Raw genomic sequence first — 16,124 nt, 5'->3', positions numbered from 1 at the left:
TATACAATATTGTTGGATGTGGGATGTGGGGGGCCTTTTGGTGGGCTTGATTTTTTTATTTTATTTTTTTGGGGCGGGGCAGCATTTCATTCTTGGACCCGGGCAGCACAATGTCTTAGGCCAGCTCTGGCTGTAAGTGCTTGCTGTATCTTCTCCCGTGCTGCACCAGTTAGTGAAAATATAAGAGTGGCCTGTACCTGTTGCCTAAACCTATGTTATACCAGTCTTTGCTGAGACTTTAAAATTGTCTGTAAAGAAACTCAAAGACAATGAACTTTCATTCACCCCATGACAAAAATGGCTGCTAGGCTGCCCAATAGAACAATATGTATAAAATAATATGTATGGGCCTTATATGACTCCTTTTTAGCCCCAATAGTCCTGACAAGGTCTAGAAAAAACTGTTCCCCAATGTCAGGGGTAATCAGATGTGTCCTTTAAGGATAGTTGCCGCTCAGACACCGTTCGGTATCTCCTCTCTCCTTATCCAGTTGATCCCTGATGATATTGTGCTTATTTAGAATCCCTGGAAAATATTGGAGTTTTTTTTTTTATGAGTATTAGTACCTAAGTATTTAAATTGTTAATTTCTATTCACTTTTTGTGATGTATATAAAGTATGTTTTATTGCACACATTGGTACATCACAGAAGCGCAGCACTCTTTATTTATTTAATTGTTATTATATGTGAGGAACACACATTCAAAGATCTCAGCAGCTGTCAGATTAACACTTTAGTTTCATTATATTTTTATGGCAGAGCATGAGTTTTGTTCTTTATATAAATATTTAAGTAATAAAACTGCAGATTGTTGATTCAGGGAGTACCTTTTTCGGGATGGGGAAAATTACACAACACTTTATATGGGTGTTTTTGTATTTCTCTGGGTCAACAGTGGGTTTAGGGTTTTGTGGATGTAGGTTATTTTCTTCTGTTGGTTAAACTTGATTGACATGTTTTTTTTAACCAATATATCTTTCTGGAACTTGAAGGGTCTCTGCATGATTTACACCCAGGCTGTGAAGTACTATTTAGAGTGTTTTTGTATCCAAAAATGTGAAATAAGATCAGAAAATAGGTACACAGATTGTAAAGTTTCTTAAAGACAAAGCACAGCTACTGTATGTACTCCATGACCGTCCATTACAACAATGCATACAACACACAGTACCTTCACTAGGAGTTCTCCATTTTACAGACTGGCTCCAGTAACTCCATTTGGCTTTTGGCAGATCTCTCCTTGCTTTTACTCGTACCTTGGCTTCATACAAAGTGTCAAGTTTGAGACCACGCAGTAAAACGGAAAGCTCTTTTTCACAAAGTGTGATATTGTTTGTTTCCTGAGAAAAGTAAATATTTTAACTGTATTCTGTAAAAGTCGATATGCTCAATTTATCAACATGCAGGTCCATTAGTACAAAGTGTACTTGATTCCACATAATTCCTAAAATCATACTGCCGGTCTGCCACAGATCTTAAAATACTTGGATGTGACAAATCCCACTACCTTTTTGATTGAAAATCAGGACAGTTGTTGTAAAATAGTGCAAAATGAAAGTTATGACTCCTGGTTTTGCACAGAAGGCATTTGTAACACATCTATTAACAATTATTTTTTTATAATACAAGTGTCTTAGTAAGGCTATCCAGAGTGGTAAGTCGGTCATTTGGTCATTTTGGAATTTATTCATTGGCATTATCTAAGTATTCAGACAAACAACAGTTCTCATTAAAAACACTTATTGAACAGGTTAGAAAATCTTGTTTCCTTATAAGGTGGCATCAATAATGTTTGCTTGCATCAGTCCACTCTTGTTAACTCTGTTCTTATGAATTTGAATGCTACGTTAAGCTGAGTATTCATGTTTATGGAAACTCTGGCTGTATAAGGTGTCAGGGAATAGTGATAGGCACCTTTTAGATATTTAAGAGGTTTAACTGTACATTATATGAGTTGTCCCTCTGAAGTTGAACTGATAGCATGTAACATTTTTGAACTGTCAATATAATGTTAATCTAAATAATCAACAACACATATCTGAAATCATGAAATGTATTTACAATTTGTGATATTAAATCATTATATAAAAAAAGAATATTCCAAGAATACATATCCATTTATAACTAAGATGAGATGTGGTGCCCAAATATACCAAGTGGGGACTCCACATTTTCTGTATGAATTTAGGTAGATGTGAGGAGGAAGGGAGGTGGTGTTTTTTAATGTGGCATTCTCCTCTATGTTTTAGAAGTTGATTAGGAAGAATACAAAATAAAAATATGTTGTGCAGTCTATTGTCTCATCTACTCTTTACATCCCAATCCGTGCCAACACCACTCTTCCTTTCACTACCAATTATTGATTCAGTCAGTCATTGTATCATTGTCTATCATTATTAATTTAAGATGTGTGGTTGATTTTAAGACTCATTGTAATTATTTATGACACTGTAAACGTTCTGGAGATTTTAACTATGGCTGAAGCTTTGTCTTAGCATAAAGCCATTTTTGTTATTACGAATTTAGTAACAAACTGCCACATACCATTTCCATATGCTTTTAGGAAGATGTAATTATACAGGAGCAAGAACTTTGTCTGGTTCATCCACTTTCCTGTCCAAATAAACCTACAAAAATCTCACACTCCTCTGATCAGCGTTTTTTCAAGTTTAACCTGATGGTGGTCCTTTCTGTTCTCTGATCCTCCAAAGACCATTACATTTTGCTCTCGGCTTCTAATTTTGTAGTACAATTTACCATTAAGATAGCAGGCAGAAGATCCAACTACCAAAATATCATTATAACATTAAGGTGGCCATACATGAATCAAAATTTGGACTTGCCAAACTTCAAACCATATGTTGCCAGTTCAGTTAAAAAAAACGCCAATATACCAATCAACTTCTATTCAACCACCCTGTTAGATAAAAGTCACTCGATCAGTGGCTGCAATGCTGATCTGTGTATTGTGACAGCGGTGGAGTCTCCCCCCTGTCAGAATACAATAACATAGTGGGAAGGATTCCCCCATCCACCTCAAAAGTGTAGATGGGGAATTAAGTTCAGTTGTTGTTGTTCAGCCCAATGGCTAAATTAAAAAAAAACTGAACAGCAATATGGCCAACTTAAGAGCTTTCCATAGACATGCAAGAATTTTTTGACTGAAAATGCATGTTTTTGTACTAAACAGACACTTCAAGCAGCTCCTGGTATGCATCCAGGTTAGTGACACAAAACGTTTTGAAGGCAATAGAGCTCCATTTTTAGAAGGAGAGGTTAGCATAGGAAAGCTACATGTTACCTTAGTACTGGCTACCTTTAGGGCTTCTGGACATTGATGTTTGTTTGCATCTGATCTACTGTTTTTCCTCATACAACTCATAGTGAATGTAGAAACAACTCAATGCAACCTAATAGTAGCTCATGTGCAGCTCAAAGCTACACAAAAACAATTAAAAGCAACTCAAAAGCACACCACTTTTGAATCACTTCGGAGTTTGATGCCAGTGTAGATTTTCCATTGATGTTTTGATTAAGACAGATGCATAATTTGGTTACCTGCCAGGATGCCTCCACAGGTTTATAGAGGACTTCAGTCTTTGTATGATATATATGATTTGAACTAATGTTCCAGGTTAGATTCCATAAACTATCTTTTATCATCTCAATATTTAGAGACTCTGGTGGATCCAGGCGCACTGTAAAAAATAATAAGGTTTATACTGTTTGTCATATGAAAACAAAGTTGCAAACATCCTTTTAAGACCCAATGTGAAAAGAAAGCTTAAACTGCACCTCTGTCATCCCTGCCTCATGCATACATACATACTGAGATAAGGAGTCTTTTTTTTAATGGCACTACAAAAGAAAGAAATTTATTCAAGCATGTAGTCTTAAAGCAGAGAGCCACACAAAAGTGGAAGATCCACTTATCTGTTTCTCCTCCCTCCTCCGGTGCCACATTTGTCACCTTTTGGGGGGAGCGGGCACCTGTTTTTGACAGGTACCCATTTCCACAACCATTGGACCTCACCACAGTGAGTTAAGTTAGAAGTTCTGCCTCCTCCTCCTTCGTGCATGCGCAGTAGGAAATCCGCTGTGAAGCCGCAAGGGTTCACTGCCATTTCACCTTACAGGCTAGGCAGCACCTGAGAGCCAATGAAAACATTGGCTGGGGTGCCGACATCACTGGATTCCAGGTTAGGTAAGTTTTCAAATATTAAATGTCAGCAGCTACAGTATGTGTAGCTGTTGACTTTCAATTTTTCAGTGGGGGGGGGGGGGGGGGGCTGGAGCTCCGCTTTAAAGAAAAAAAAAAAAAAAAAAAAACATTCAATTGCCCTCAGCCTTCTCCAAATTATTATTATTATTTTTTATTGTTGCTGTGATCGGACATCCTGAAATTGGGGTCTGGCTACATTTGATCTCCATGGTCATACTCTATGTAGGAATGTAGCCATCCTCTCTTACTTGTTCATGAGATGAACTAGGGGACTGTGAACTATGGGGTTTGTTGTGTGCATAGAGCAGCAGTGCAGATGAGGTTGAAGAACTCACAGAGGATGCTACAGGGGTGCAGAAAGATACAGTAAGGAACAATTTAATTTAAAAGATACAGGGCCATTAAGAAGTGGATGTGGATGGATACTTTTTTTTTAGAATAAGGATATAATTTTTTTCTCACTTTAATATCAGAGATAATATATTTATTTATTTATTTATTTATTAATGCATTCTTAATTTTCTTATTTTCCCTTTTTTTATATTATTATTCTATTTTGTATAGCTTTAGTGTCCGATAAAGCACTTCATAACCTGGTAAAGCTGCAAAACTGATGTGCATTCAATAACTTAAAAATGTACCTCAAATATTAAAGCAACATTAATAAAGTGATTCTAGAATGGTTTTTGGTCTATTTTATTTTGCTGAAGTTCATTAATTTCTAAACTGATGTGCATTCAATAACTTATAAATGTACCTCAAATCTTAAAGCAACATTAATAAAGTGATTTTATAATGGTTCCTGGTCTTTTTTATTTTTGCTGAAGTTCATTAATTTCTAAACTGATGTTTTATATGTTTTTATGATTAAATTAAAATAGTTATTTTACAAATCAAATGTTTCCCAAACAGCAGTTAGTTGTTTGCTTGCCCACTGTCTGTCTCTAAATGAAACTATGTATGGATCTGTTTTGAAAAGAGAAAGAGAGAGATGGCAGAAAGGTGAGTTGTTTGATTTGTCAAAACTGCAAAGCAATTAAAACATAAAATGATGGTTTTGATTGACTGCAAGGAAAATAAATAGAAACTGCTCCAATTAAACCTGGCAGAAAAAATCTGATTGATTTCAATGAAATTGTCTTAGGTCTTTTTCTGATTTTGATTTGATCTTTCAATAAACTGTATTGAAACTGTCAAGTTTATTACCTAGTTTCTGCTTTACAGTAAACCGAAATTTGGTGGTCAATCAAACACATGGATGACAGATATCTTGGTTTCTGATGATTACTTGTCATTCTTTTTGTGATTCTTGGGAGCTAGAATGTAGTTAAAACCAGACCTTGAGCTATTAAACTCTGTAAAAACTGGCTTTTTTCAGCAAACCAGTTAACCACTTAAGCCCCGGAAGATTTTACCCCCTTCCTGACCAGGGCCTATTTTGCGATTCGGCACTGCGTGACTTTAACGGACAATTGGGCGGTCGTGCGACGCTGTACCTAAACGAATTTGGCGTCCTTTTTTTCCCACAAACAGAGCTTTCTTTTGGTGGTATTTGATCACCTGTGCGATTTTTTGATCATGCGCTATAAACAAAAAAAGAGCGTCAATTTTGCAAAAATAACAATATTTTTCTAATTTTTTATATGAAATTCCCCAAAAAAATGTAAAAATCAAAATTTTTTAACATTTTCGGCCAATTTTTTTTATGCTACATATGTTTGGTAAAAAAAATCGCAAAAAGCGTATTTTGATTGGTTTGCGCAAAAGTTATCGCGTTTACTAACTAAGGGAAAGATTTTTGTCATTTTTGTTGTTTTTTTTTTAACGCGTAATGGCGGCGATCTGCGATTTTTTTTGCGGTACTGCGACATTGCGGCGGACAGATCGGACCCTTGACTGACATTTTTGACACTTTTTGGGTTACCAGTGACATTACTACAGTAACCAGTGCTATAAATATGCACTGTTACTGTAAAATTACACTGGCAGTGAAGGGGTTAACTTTTTTTGAGAGGGAGGGGCTATGTGTGTGGCTAGGGGCGTGATTCTAACTGTGATTGGCTGTGGCTTGAGATGTATGAACAGTGATCAACGGTTCTACATAGTAGAACCGTATGATCATCATTCATACACTGGGGAGAATGACAGGCGGCTTGTTTACACTAGCCGTCTGACTTTCTCCCTCTCTACCGATGATGGCGAGTGACTGGCGGACGATCGGGTCCGCCGGTCACACGCGCGGGGGGTCCTTGACCGCGCAGGAGCGCGCCTCCGGTGGCGCGCGCTCGCTCCTGAGACCCTCACAGGCTAGCGACGTAGACCTACGTCGCTCTGCCTGTGAGGGGCTGACTGCCGCAGTAAATATACTGTGAGCAGTCGGCAAGTGGTTAAGATTAGCTTAGTAAACTTGTGAAATGGAGCCTAGATGGGCACCTGCTGGCTACAAATAGTTTTTCAATGAACCATTTATTTGCCATATGTCAGAATTATTTGATCAAAAATTAAATCATAATTATAAAACTATTAATTTTAAATAAAGACAACAAAAAAAAGTATGTTCAAACACTATACACTCCCTGTAAAATTCAAACACTATACACTCCCTATAAAAATGTTAATGCTCCACCAGTTAGATTCAATACGGAAGATGACAGTTGGAATCTGAACGTTTCTTTCTGCTTGGCGGTTGTGGAGTAATAACCATACTTCTTAGTGCTGACACTTGCATACATCAGGGCCATTCATTTATCATAGTTTCTGAAATCAAAAGTGTCAACCACATTCAAACCTTTCCTTGAAAACAATATGTGTAGAATGAAGGTTTAAACCTGATTAGCTGTAGCTGGGCAATACAAACAATTCATTGTTTTGACAATGAAACAAAAATTTGAAAAAAGAAAGAAATACAGAAAGCATGAATACAGTGCAATAAAGAGGAAGAGTGACTGCTTACCATAATCATATGGTGCAAAACGTTTACTTGTCACCTTTTTCTTGGCATGTGCACCGCTACAGTCCACATTCATGTTTACATAATGTCCAACTGTCAAAGGTTTGTCATGCTAAAACCAATAAACAAGACAGCACATAAACAAATAGGTCAGGTGCAATAAAGACAAGTAGATGTCTCCTGTGCTCAAATGTTGCGTGAAAACCAAAAAGGCGCTGGCTAAATTATTGGCATCTAAAGTCTTGCTGCCCTCTCAGGATGATGGGTATCCACATAAATTAAAGCATAAAAAACAAGAGAAGGGTGCACCGACCTAGTGCAATATCATAAAACGTTTATTGGAAATGGTTAAAAACCTCATGGCTCTGAGGAAGAGGGTCCTCCCTCGAAACGCGTTAGACCTATCTATATGGACACTTTCAAGTTTGCTTGTTACTATTAAGGAATATGGTCCTGAAATCTCTAGATAGCCAAAGGAATCCTTTGGTTCTATGCTTATACACAGCATACTTTTGTGAGTATAATGCATGTTGTGGTTTTTACCATTTCCAATAAACGTTTTATGGTATTGCACTAGGTGGATGCGCCCTTCTCTTGTTTTTTAGGTCAGGTGCAATGCCAAAACCCCATAGCGAACTATTATTCTTTCTCACTTTATTAAAGAAAATCTGTGCTGATACTTTCCCTTTTTAAAACTGCTAGTTGCCTGAATCCTTTTGACTTCAATATGTTGAACCAATATTAGAAGATCACAGTGGAGTCAGCTCCAAATTTGCTCAGATATGACTAGAGATATGCAAATCAGCCAAATAATTTTCTCTTAGGACTAGTAAAATAGTCAAAGGGACCACATACCAGTTCACTTCCTGGCCCTTTTAACAGAAAAGTTTTATTTATGAATGAAGCAGGAACAAAATCTATTCACAAAACAGTGAGGTATACAATACACCAAGATAGCATATCTTAGGAAAACAAAGTAGAAATTTCTGGACGCCATTATTGAATTGACCAAAAAAAAAACACACACAGAACACCTTGTCGGAGTTAAATGTGAGGATACACTTAATCATCGTCTAGAATGCATTGAGCGAAGCACTGAAAGAGTTTGTGAACATACCTACAATAACCACTGCTAGTCAGATTAATCACCAATCCCAGGGGGTAGGGGGGAATAATGGGGGGGGGGGGGAAGAGGGAGGAAAAAATAAAAATAGGGAAGAGGGGGGAGGGGGTGGATGAGGAAAAGGGCATATAAAAGGGGCAAAATAGGGGGGAACAGGAGCTGGGGGGTCCACTCCTGAAAAATACAGCAATAGATGTATAACCAAAGCTTCAGGACCTACAACCCAGGGGAGTTCTAGCCAGAGTATGCCCATCCCTATTTCCAGGAGGCATACACCAATAGCTGGGAGAAACACCTGGCCCTCCTGTCAAGAACATAAAATTAAAGAATAAGTTATTTGGCCGTAACCCATGCATTCCAGATTTCCCCATACTTTTGGGGACACTTACGACCCATGTAAGGTAGTTTGTATAGAGGTAGTATGAAGTAAATTAACAGGAGCAACTGGGCGTAGGGGGGACAGACAACTTTAAGTTTTGAAAAAGTACCTTTCTAGCATAGAAATATAAAATAGCAGTAACTTTTTATGAGTAGACTGAGCCACTGAGTAACTGATAATTAAAAGGAGCACTTTGGGATCTAGCGTCACAGAAAGATCGGTGACTGCCATAATATCCAGTACCACTGCCTTTCAGAAATCCTGAATGAGCCGACATTCCCAGATGACATGAAATTATGTCCCCACTGCCTGCTGACATTTAGGACATGTCTTTGGGTATGCAGGATATATCCGGAAGAGACATTGAGGGTGTAAAATGCTCTATAAATGCATTATATTATACTGCTGTATTCCCGCATCCCAGTCCTCCTCTGTAAAGACAGGGATATTTTCCTTCAAGGAGTGGAATGGGAGAGAATCTCTATCTGTTTTGCCTTAGGAAATGCAGAGATATATTGAGGATAGGATTTTATCTGCATTACGGTTGGTAAAAAACCTTTCCACCACTTAAGGTGTAGTAACTGGCCTGGGGAACTGCGCCTGTACTGCATGCTTCCACTGCAAGCAGCGGAACAGAATCCATGGGGGGAGTTGAAATGTTGCTTGCACAGTAGGGAAGGGGGGAGTTATATATTTAACAGAAGCATGACACTACTGTATGGTGAACTAAAGTTCTCAGAAGTTTCTGTACAGGTCAAAATCCAAAGGCACCATATTTAACTATGCATTGAAAGAATACTATACCATGCCTCGTGTTACTTTTTACATATTTATAAAAATACTTTAAGATAATTATTTAAGAATTCCAAGATTTAAGAAATAGCATTTATACTTACATTTTTGCCATTATAGGTTAAACGAAGTGCACAATGTCTTGGGTTTTCGTTGAGTGAAAGAGTGCAGGATCCTGATATATCCCTATAAGACAGATAGAAGATTTCTTTATAGGGTCATATTATAGGTATTTCAAGTTCCCGTCCCAGCTGCCAGTTCAGTGTTTAATTGCTTGTGGTTATTTCCTTGATTACAATTTTGTGCAAACTTGAAATTTACATGTGCTGACCTAAAGAAGGAGACTGATTTCGCAATCTAGTAATCCAATCATCAAAGTCTTGGTTTGCATAGATTGGAGCTTGCCAGAATAGACCTGTCAATACTGGAATTTATCTCTGGTTGCGGAGTCATTCCCACATTTCATACATCTCTAGAATGCGCACGTGGTATTGCATCATAATGTGAATCAACGCACTCCATTAGGCAAGATCGATCTAAATGGGCCCTTGCTCAACCACCCTTTAAAAAAAAGTGATAGTAGTCATGGAAAAGTATTTTTTTTATTATTGCTGATTATCAGAATAATTACCTTAGAAAGATTATACAGCATGACTGTTATACTAAGTCAGAGAAGTTGTGCACTGAGCACATACCTTCAGAATGGATACTCCAAAACATCCGAGCCGCCAAAAACAGATTGGAGTAAATTCATAGTGTCATAGATACTCTTTAGAATTCCCTTGCACACCAAAATTATCCATGTTTGCAACAGATTTATGTACCTTTCAGGTAAATGAAACAACTTAGGTGATGGCCATACTGGACATTCCTGTACTTCAATTAGTCAAGTTCAGCGTTACAGGGCCAATCACACAGACAGATGTATAGCCAGGAAGTTTAGTAGTGTGATAGGTGAAACCTGCTGGGGACCTGAGATACTAGTTCCCCATCAGATCCACCTTGCTTTTTGATTGACAGTGCATGGCAGTGGGTAGGTTAAAGCTAATGGGAAAGTCAGAGACAGGTCCACTCTGGAGTGACTCATCATTGTCCAAATATGGACATATGCATATAGCCATATTTTGGTAACGGTGTCAGCTAGTATTCCTACCTCCAATGTTTACATTCAGCTGTGGGCCAGGAAATCTCCCAGCCAGCAGCCTTATGAGGGTGGAGATGAGTCATTGGGTGCTGGGCAGCCGGTGGCTGCAGACATCCTAGCAACCACATTCATGAAAGCCTCCAGCTGAGAGTTGATCTTAACTATCATAAGTTTCCTAACGTGCATATTTGCGGTAACTTTTTGAATCTGTTGCAGTCATAGTGACAGGTTCCTAAAGTGGTGGAACCCTATTTTGTTTCACTTGTCGGTACTGTTATCCAAACTGTCGTAGATGATTTTCTGAATTAGGCACAGGCAAGTGTTCCAGTTTTGACAGGTCCTTTATTTGAATGGACTGCCTAAATGAACGGAACCATGCAAAAAGTAGTGCAAGCACTTCTTTTGCAAATTATGTCATGTCAAACCACGTGGTACTGCGGGTCCATGCAGTTTGGTGGCGGCAAATATGTTACATTGGCTAGATGCATTTGAGGTACAATTAACAACTATTGGTACCCATGCCTGTCTCGCAGGGGCAGCACGGTCACATGCAATATTGGAAATGCGCACCAATTGCATCTTTCTAGCTGCACATTCTGGTGTGAACGGGCCCAGATTATCTGTTGTACAGTGATTACTGCAAAGAAACTTTCTGTTTGTACTTTAGATTTATAATACATTTGCATTTACATTAAATATATAAAACCCAATGAAAACCAACTGCATAAATTCTCACATGCCTTGCATGAATATGTGAGTTTGCTTGCAATGAAATGATCTTGTCTGAAGATAGGAAATAATCTAAACTCCAAGCAATGCACCTGCTCAATCATTTAATTAAACAAAAGCGACAAAAGACATGTTGTAACACAAGCCTTCACAATTAACTTCTCAGAAATGGTTCCTCAAGGGATCATCCAGAATGACGTTGTGTTCTATGAATGTTCAACACATTTGCAGATTGATTGTGCTACATGCTTGAATATGAAGAAATATGAAAAAATGGAACAGTTTGCCTGGTAATGATTTTCATGTAATGTTGTTCTATTGCTATATTATTAACTTTATATTTAAAGGAGAGTTCCAGGAAATCTTTTTTGAAAGGACAGTGGGAAGAAATTGTAATTTGTTAGAAAACAGATCAAAATGTAAGGTCCTCATTGGGTATACGGGCATAGGCAAAAATATAAAAAAATCTATTTTTTACCTACACATGTACGCTGTACTCATGATTAGAATACAGTCGCCGTATACACAAGTACAGCATGCTTTTCATGTCAGCCATTCATGTCAGTGAGAGGCTGCATGCTGCACCTGGGCTGCTTGGGTGGAGGAAATATGCTGACGTTGAATAGGCTCAGCCACCCATGTGCAAGAGTCCTTACATACTTGCCTACCCCATCTAAAAACACTTAACTATACCTGTAAAATAGACACCTGTTGAGGAAAATTAGACAACATACTTAACTTACATCCTGCTTTTGACTGTGGTGCCTATGTGAGGGCAATGTTATGGTCCTTCTAGAGAGGTTTTAAAAGACCTGAGGATCCCAAATCATTAGCTCCTGCAAAGAAACTCCTGATGCATGCATTTTATGGAGGTACCCTGAGCACCTCATCTTGCCTTTGGTCATACCAATAAAACTGCACGCATCGTTCATAGGGCTTGCAAATATCTTATCACCATTTCATTCTCAGTGGTGTACTCCTTTGTCCATGGCCACTGTAAGACTCTTACTCAAAAAAAAAACTCTACTCTGCAAAGATTTCAAGGTCACCTTCTTGCATTCCTATTCCTAGCATAGCACTACTCCCGTAGAAGCAGCTTGAAGAATGGGTCCCTTGTTTGTTGCCTCAAACTCTTCAAAAGCCACACTGGGTTCACTGTATGAACATGAAATGACACAGAAACTCACTTTGTCAAAGGACCAGGCATTAGGCAAGTCAGTAAAGCAACTTAATTTACTGTCACTAAGCAAAGGTGATAACAGGAAACAGAGAGTTAGATCAGCAATGGTGGTAACACCCTTAGCATACGTAATGTTGACTGGAAAAGACTAAGTATAAGAGTAAGGTGGGCATTAATGGAGCTTAAACTGCACACTATAGTGCCACAGTGCATTAATTGTGGTTCTGCTAGACTAACTGATAAGCACTGTGCATGTGAAAATATTAGTAATGGAAAGGGAAATAAAGGATGTATAGGGTGATTCAACGGGAGGAGCTGTCCTTTAAGTGGTTCTTTTTCTGTCTATCTTTGGGGCCCTTTAAGAAGCATGTGCGCACTTGTTGGCAGTCCCAATGAACCAACATGCGGTGTAAGATGGTAAGGATGCAACAGATAAGGTACAAAAGAAGTATCTAAAAGGGAAGGGGGGCCATATTCAGTAACTGCAGAATAGGTAAGGCACAGATGTGATGTGATTTGCTTATTGTCCTGCATCAAAAAACTCCAGTCCTGCTAACAGGACAAATATTGGAGGAGGAGGAGACCTCACACCAGTCCCTGCTGGATGATTGCAGTTGGTGCCTCCAACAACTTGTTGTGGGAAGCTGAGGGGAAGAAGTCTCTCCAGTCTCTCCAGTCCCTCTGAGGCAATGGCACAGCTCTGTTTTGTACAACAGGGCAATCTCTTTCTCTTTCCGCCTGGGCATTCTAACCACTGATCCCTGCATAGAAGTCTATGGGCTGTCTCTGCGTTGCTCTCCCCCTGCTGGTTGGATGGGATAACACAACATAATATCAGCACTACATTAAAAAGTGGAGCAACAGGGGGCCTTATTTCCTTCTCCATGTTGCTATAGCCCTGCATCTGGCTACACTAGCATATAATGTCAAAAGCTTTGGCAGGTGACAAATAAGAGGAACATGTTGTAGGCCATAAGAAAATAATTTGTATGAAAACAGATAGGCCAGCTTACAACTGCAATCACATTTATTACTGTTGAGTAGCCAGTTGGCAATGTACAAGGGCTTTCATGGTTCTCAGCATGACTTGTATATTGCCTGAAACAAATATTTCTCTCTTTAGAATGCTATGAGCTGCAGTTAGCACAAATGGGAATGCCTGACATCACCGCACTAGCTCATTACAATGGCCATTTTGCCTTTTATCCTTGGGAGCTCTTTTTCTGGGCAGTACCCTGTTGAAGTAAGTTTAACCCTTTGTTTGCATATTCACCTCTCCTTCACCAAGGAAGAAACGCTAGCTAATCCAAAACAAGGGAAAAGAGGAAGTAAAGATAAATATTTATACATGAGAGAATAAAGCAGAATATTCTTTATGGATATATTAACAAAAAACATAGATTCGTATAGCATAATAGAAGACATGGATTCAGGGAGATGAGAGCTGTGTGTGAACATATACATCTGTGTCTTTGGTCAACAGATCCGCGGTTTTAATACATCAGTCAGGAGCATGGCATACATTTAACCCTAAGAACCTACCTTACTCAACCACCTGACCTTTGTGGAGTTCTTTAATAACATGTAAAACATGAGATGCCCTTCTTCTAGTTCACTAAGATAAGCATGGGCATCTGTTGAGAGTATACCATCCCTGCAACCTTTTGCAAACTGTGCGCTGATTTACCTTCTTTTGTCCTCAGCTTTGGCCGACACATTGCATGGGGCTGTGTTGTACTGGCTGTCTGCATTCCATGAACAGAACAAAACTCCTCTGGTATTGTATGAACAGTCCAGATCTGCGTCTGCAATTCAAGATAACAGAGTTTTTTTTTTTTTAATCACTGATACCTTTTGAAAGCATATAAAACATTGTTTTGTTGTGTATGTCATGTATAAAGAGGTAATGGCTTTTATGGGATTTTATAAGTATTATTACCAGTATATGTTGTTTCAGAAAAAGTCTAAGGTAAGGGCTCCTTAACACTAAGCCACACAATTTTTGAGCATGTGTTGACTACTACGCATGGTAGGTAGAGGTTTAAAGAGGAGTGTCAAAGAGACAGCTGTTTCCTTGATCATTGACTGGATAGCAATCCTGAATATCTTTGTTTCCTGAGTCTGTGCAGTTTTCTTCGGTTGAGTGAGAGACTAAAAAAAAAAGGTACCATACTGGCAGTTTTGCAATACTGATTTTTTAAAAAAGAGTTTCTTTGATGTCAACCAGAAGTTTTCCTCTAAGCTATGGTCCTACTCCATGAGTGCAGCTGACTTGGTCTGAAACTGCTTCAATTCTAGTGGTCTTCAAGGTGCTTTCCTGCTTGAGGCCATAAAGTCTCCCTGTGTCCACCCTGGGTCCACTTTATCTTGTGTACGCATGGCTGTATTCATTTCTATAGGAAGCCATACCTCCTGCTGTCCTGCAGAGTACAGCTCTGCCCATAAAAAAAAAAAAATAGAGTCACTGCAAATGCACAAGGCAAAAATGGACTGATGATTTCCCCAAAAAGAAGATCAACATAATGAGTGCAGGGGTATCAGACCAGGTGGACTTTAGGGGGAAAGGGCAATATCCTAAAGGACAACTTATACCAGATGTACAGTTGTCCTTTAAACTTTAAAAATAAAAACAATGTATATGTTATTTCAATACGTTCTAAAACCTTTTGCATATATGACAGATGCCTTTTACAGTAAACAGTAAATGCCACATGACCACTACTTGGTAAAGAAAATTAGATCATTTCAGCCACTAAGCCTTTTATGCATACCAAGATTTATGTAGCAGCATACTGTTAAGCTGCAAATGATGAGTTCACTGATTTACAAAACCGATATCTGCGATATCTGTCAAACGTCGTCTATCTCTGGTCCACATTTTCGCTGAATTCTATTCCTTCCTTCATTATCTGCTCAATTTCTGTTTCCCAAGTTTGTAAGAGAAATATTTCGAAATTCACATTTTCATTACCCACTTTTGCTGGGGAATAGTTGGTTAATCTAGACAGGCAAACGTGCTTAGATGAACCTGATGACATTAAATATTCCCTATGGTTTTTAGTTAACTTTCGAGTAATGATCTAAGTTAAGATAAAATCTGCCTATAAGGTTTTCTTTTATATTATATATATATATATATATATATATATATATATATATATATATATATTTATTTATTTATTTATATATTTTTTATATATATTTTTTCAAATAAGAGACACTTGGATCCCACAAATTACAGTGGTTTACAATAACCATAATGGGCCAAACGGAAAACATACTCCACCCTATTACTCCCTCCACCACATCAGAGAATGTACATGTAGCAGGATTCCCAGCCATTTTGTTGGATATGGGTCCGCCAGGGTTACTGCTAGCAACAGCAGCTCAATTAGGCATATTCTCCAAGTGTGAGCACTGAGACAAGAATCAGTCCAGTATCTTTGGGTTTTTTGGTTTATTGAGAACTTGGAAGGGAGAAGGGATGAGTGGGATACTCTTCTGGCTGAACTATACACAATATTAGGGGGAAAAGTGAAAAAAAAATGCCTGCTGACGCTGACTTGACGCTGGCTGAATGCCGGTCAACGCCGGTTGGCGCTA

At 38.5% G+C, this 16,124-nt stretch overlaps 1 protein-coding gene across 1 annotated transcript in view; it reads right to left on the bottom strand.

The window, feature by feature from the left end:
- The window catches only part of IL2RB (interleukin 2 receptor subunit beta), a 53,797-nt gene that overhangs the window by 17,632 nt on the left and 20,041 nt on the right, over positions 1–16,124 (bottom strand). Inside the window, exons 4-8 of the mRNA XM_082265212.1 lie at positions 14,209–14,326; positions 9,573–9,654; positions 7,178–7,286; positions 3,561–3,700; positions 1,174–1,342 (exon numbers count right to left, since the gene is read on the bottom strand). Coding sequence (XP_082121338.1) covers positions 1,174–1,342; positions 3,561–3,700; positions 7,178–7,286; positions 9,573–9,654; positions 14,209–14,326 — 618 coding nt within the window. The remainder of the gene's footprint in view (positions 1–1,173; positions 1,343–3,560; positions 3,701–7,177; positions 7,287–9,572; positions 9,655–14,208; positions 14,327–16,124) is intronic.

Source organism: Pelophylax lessonae, assembly GCF_965119305.1.
Source record: "Pelophylax lessonae genome assembly, chromosome: 8".
In the NCBI taxonomy this organism is placed as follows: Eukaryota; Metazoa; Chordata; class Amphibia; order Anura; family Ranidae; genus Pelophylax; species Pelophylax lessonae.
This window is presented reverse-complemented; position numbering and strand designations above follow the sequence as displayed.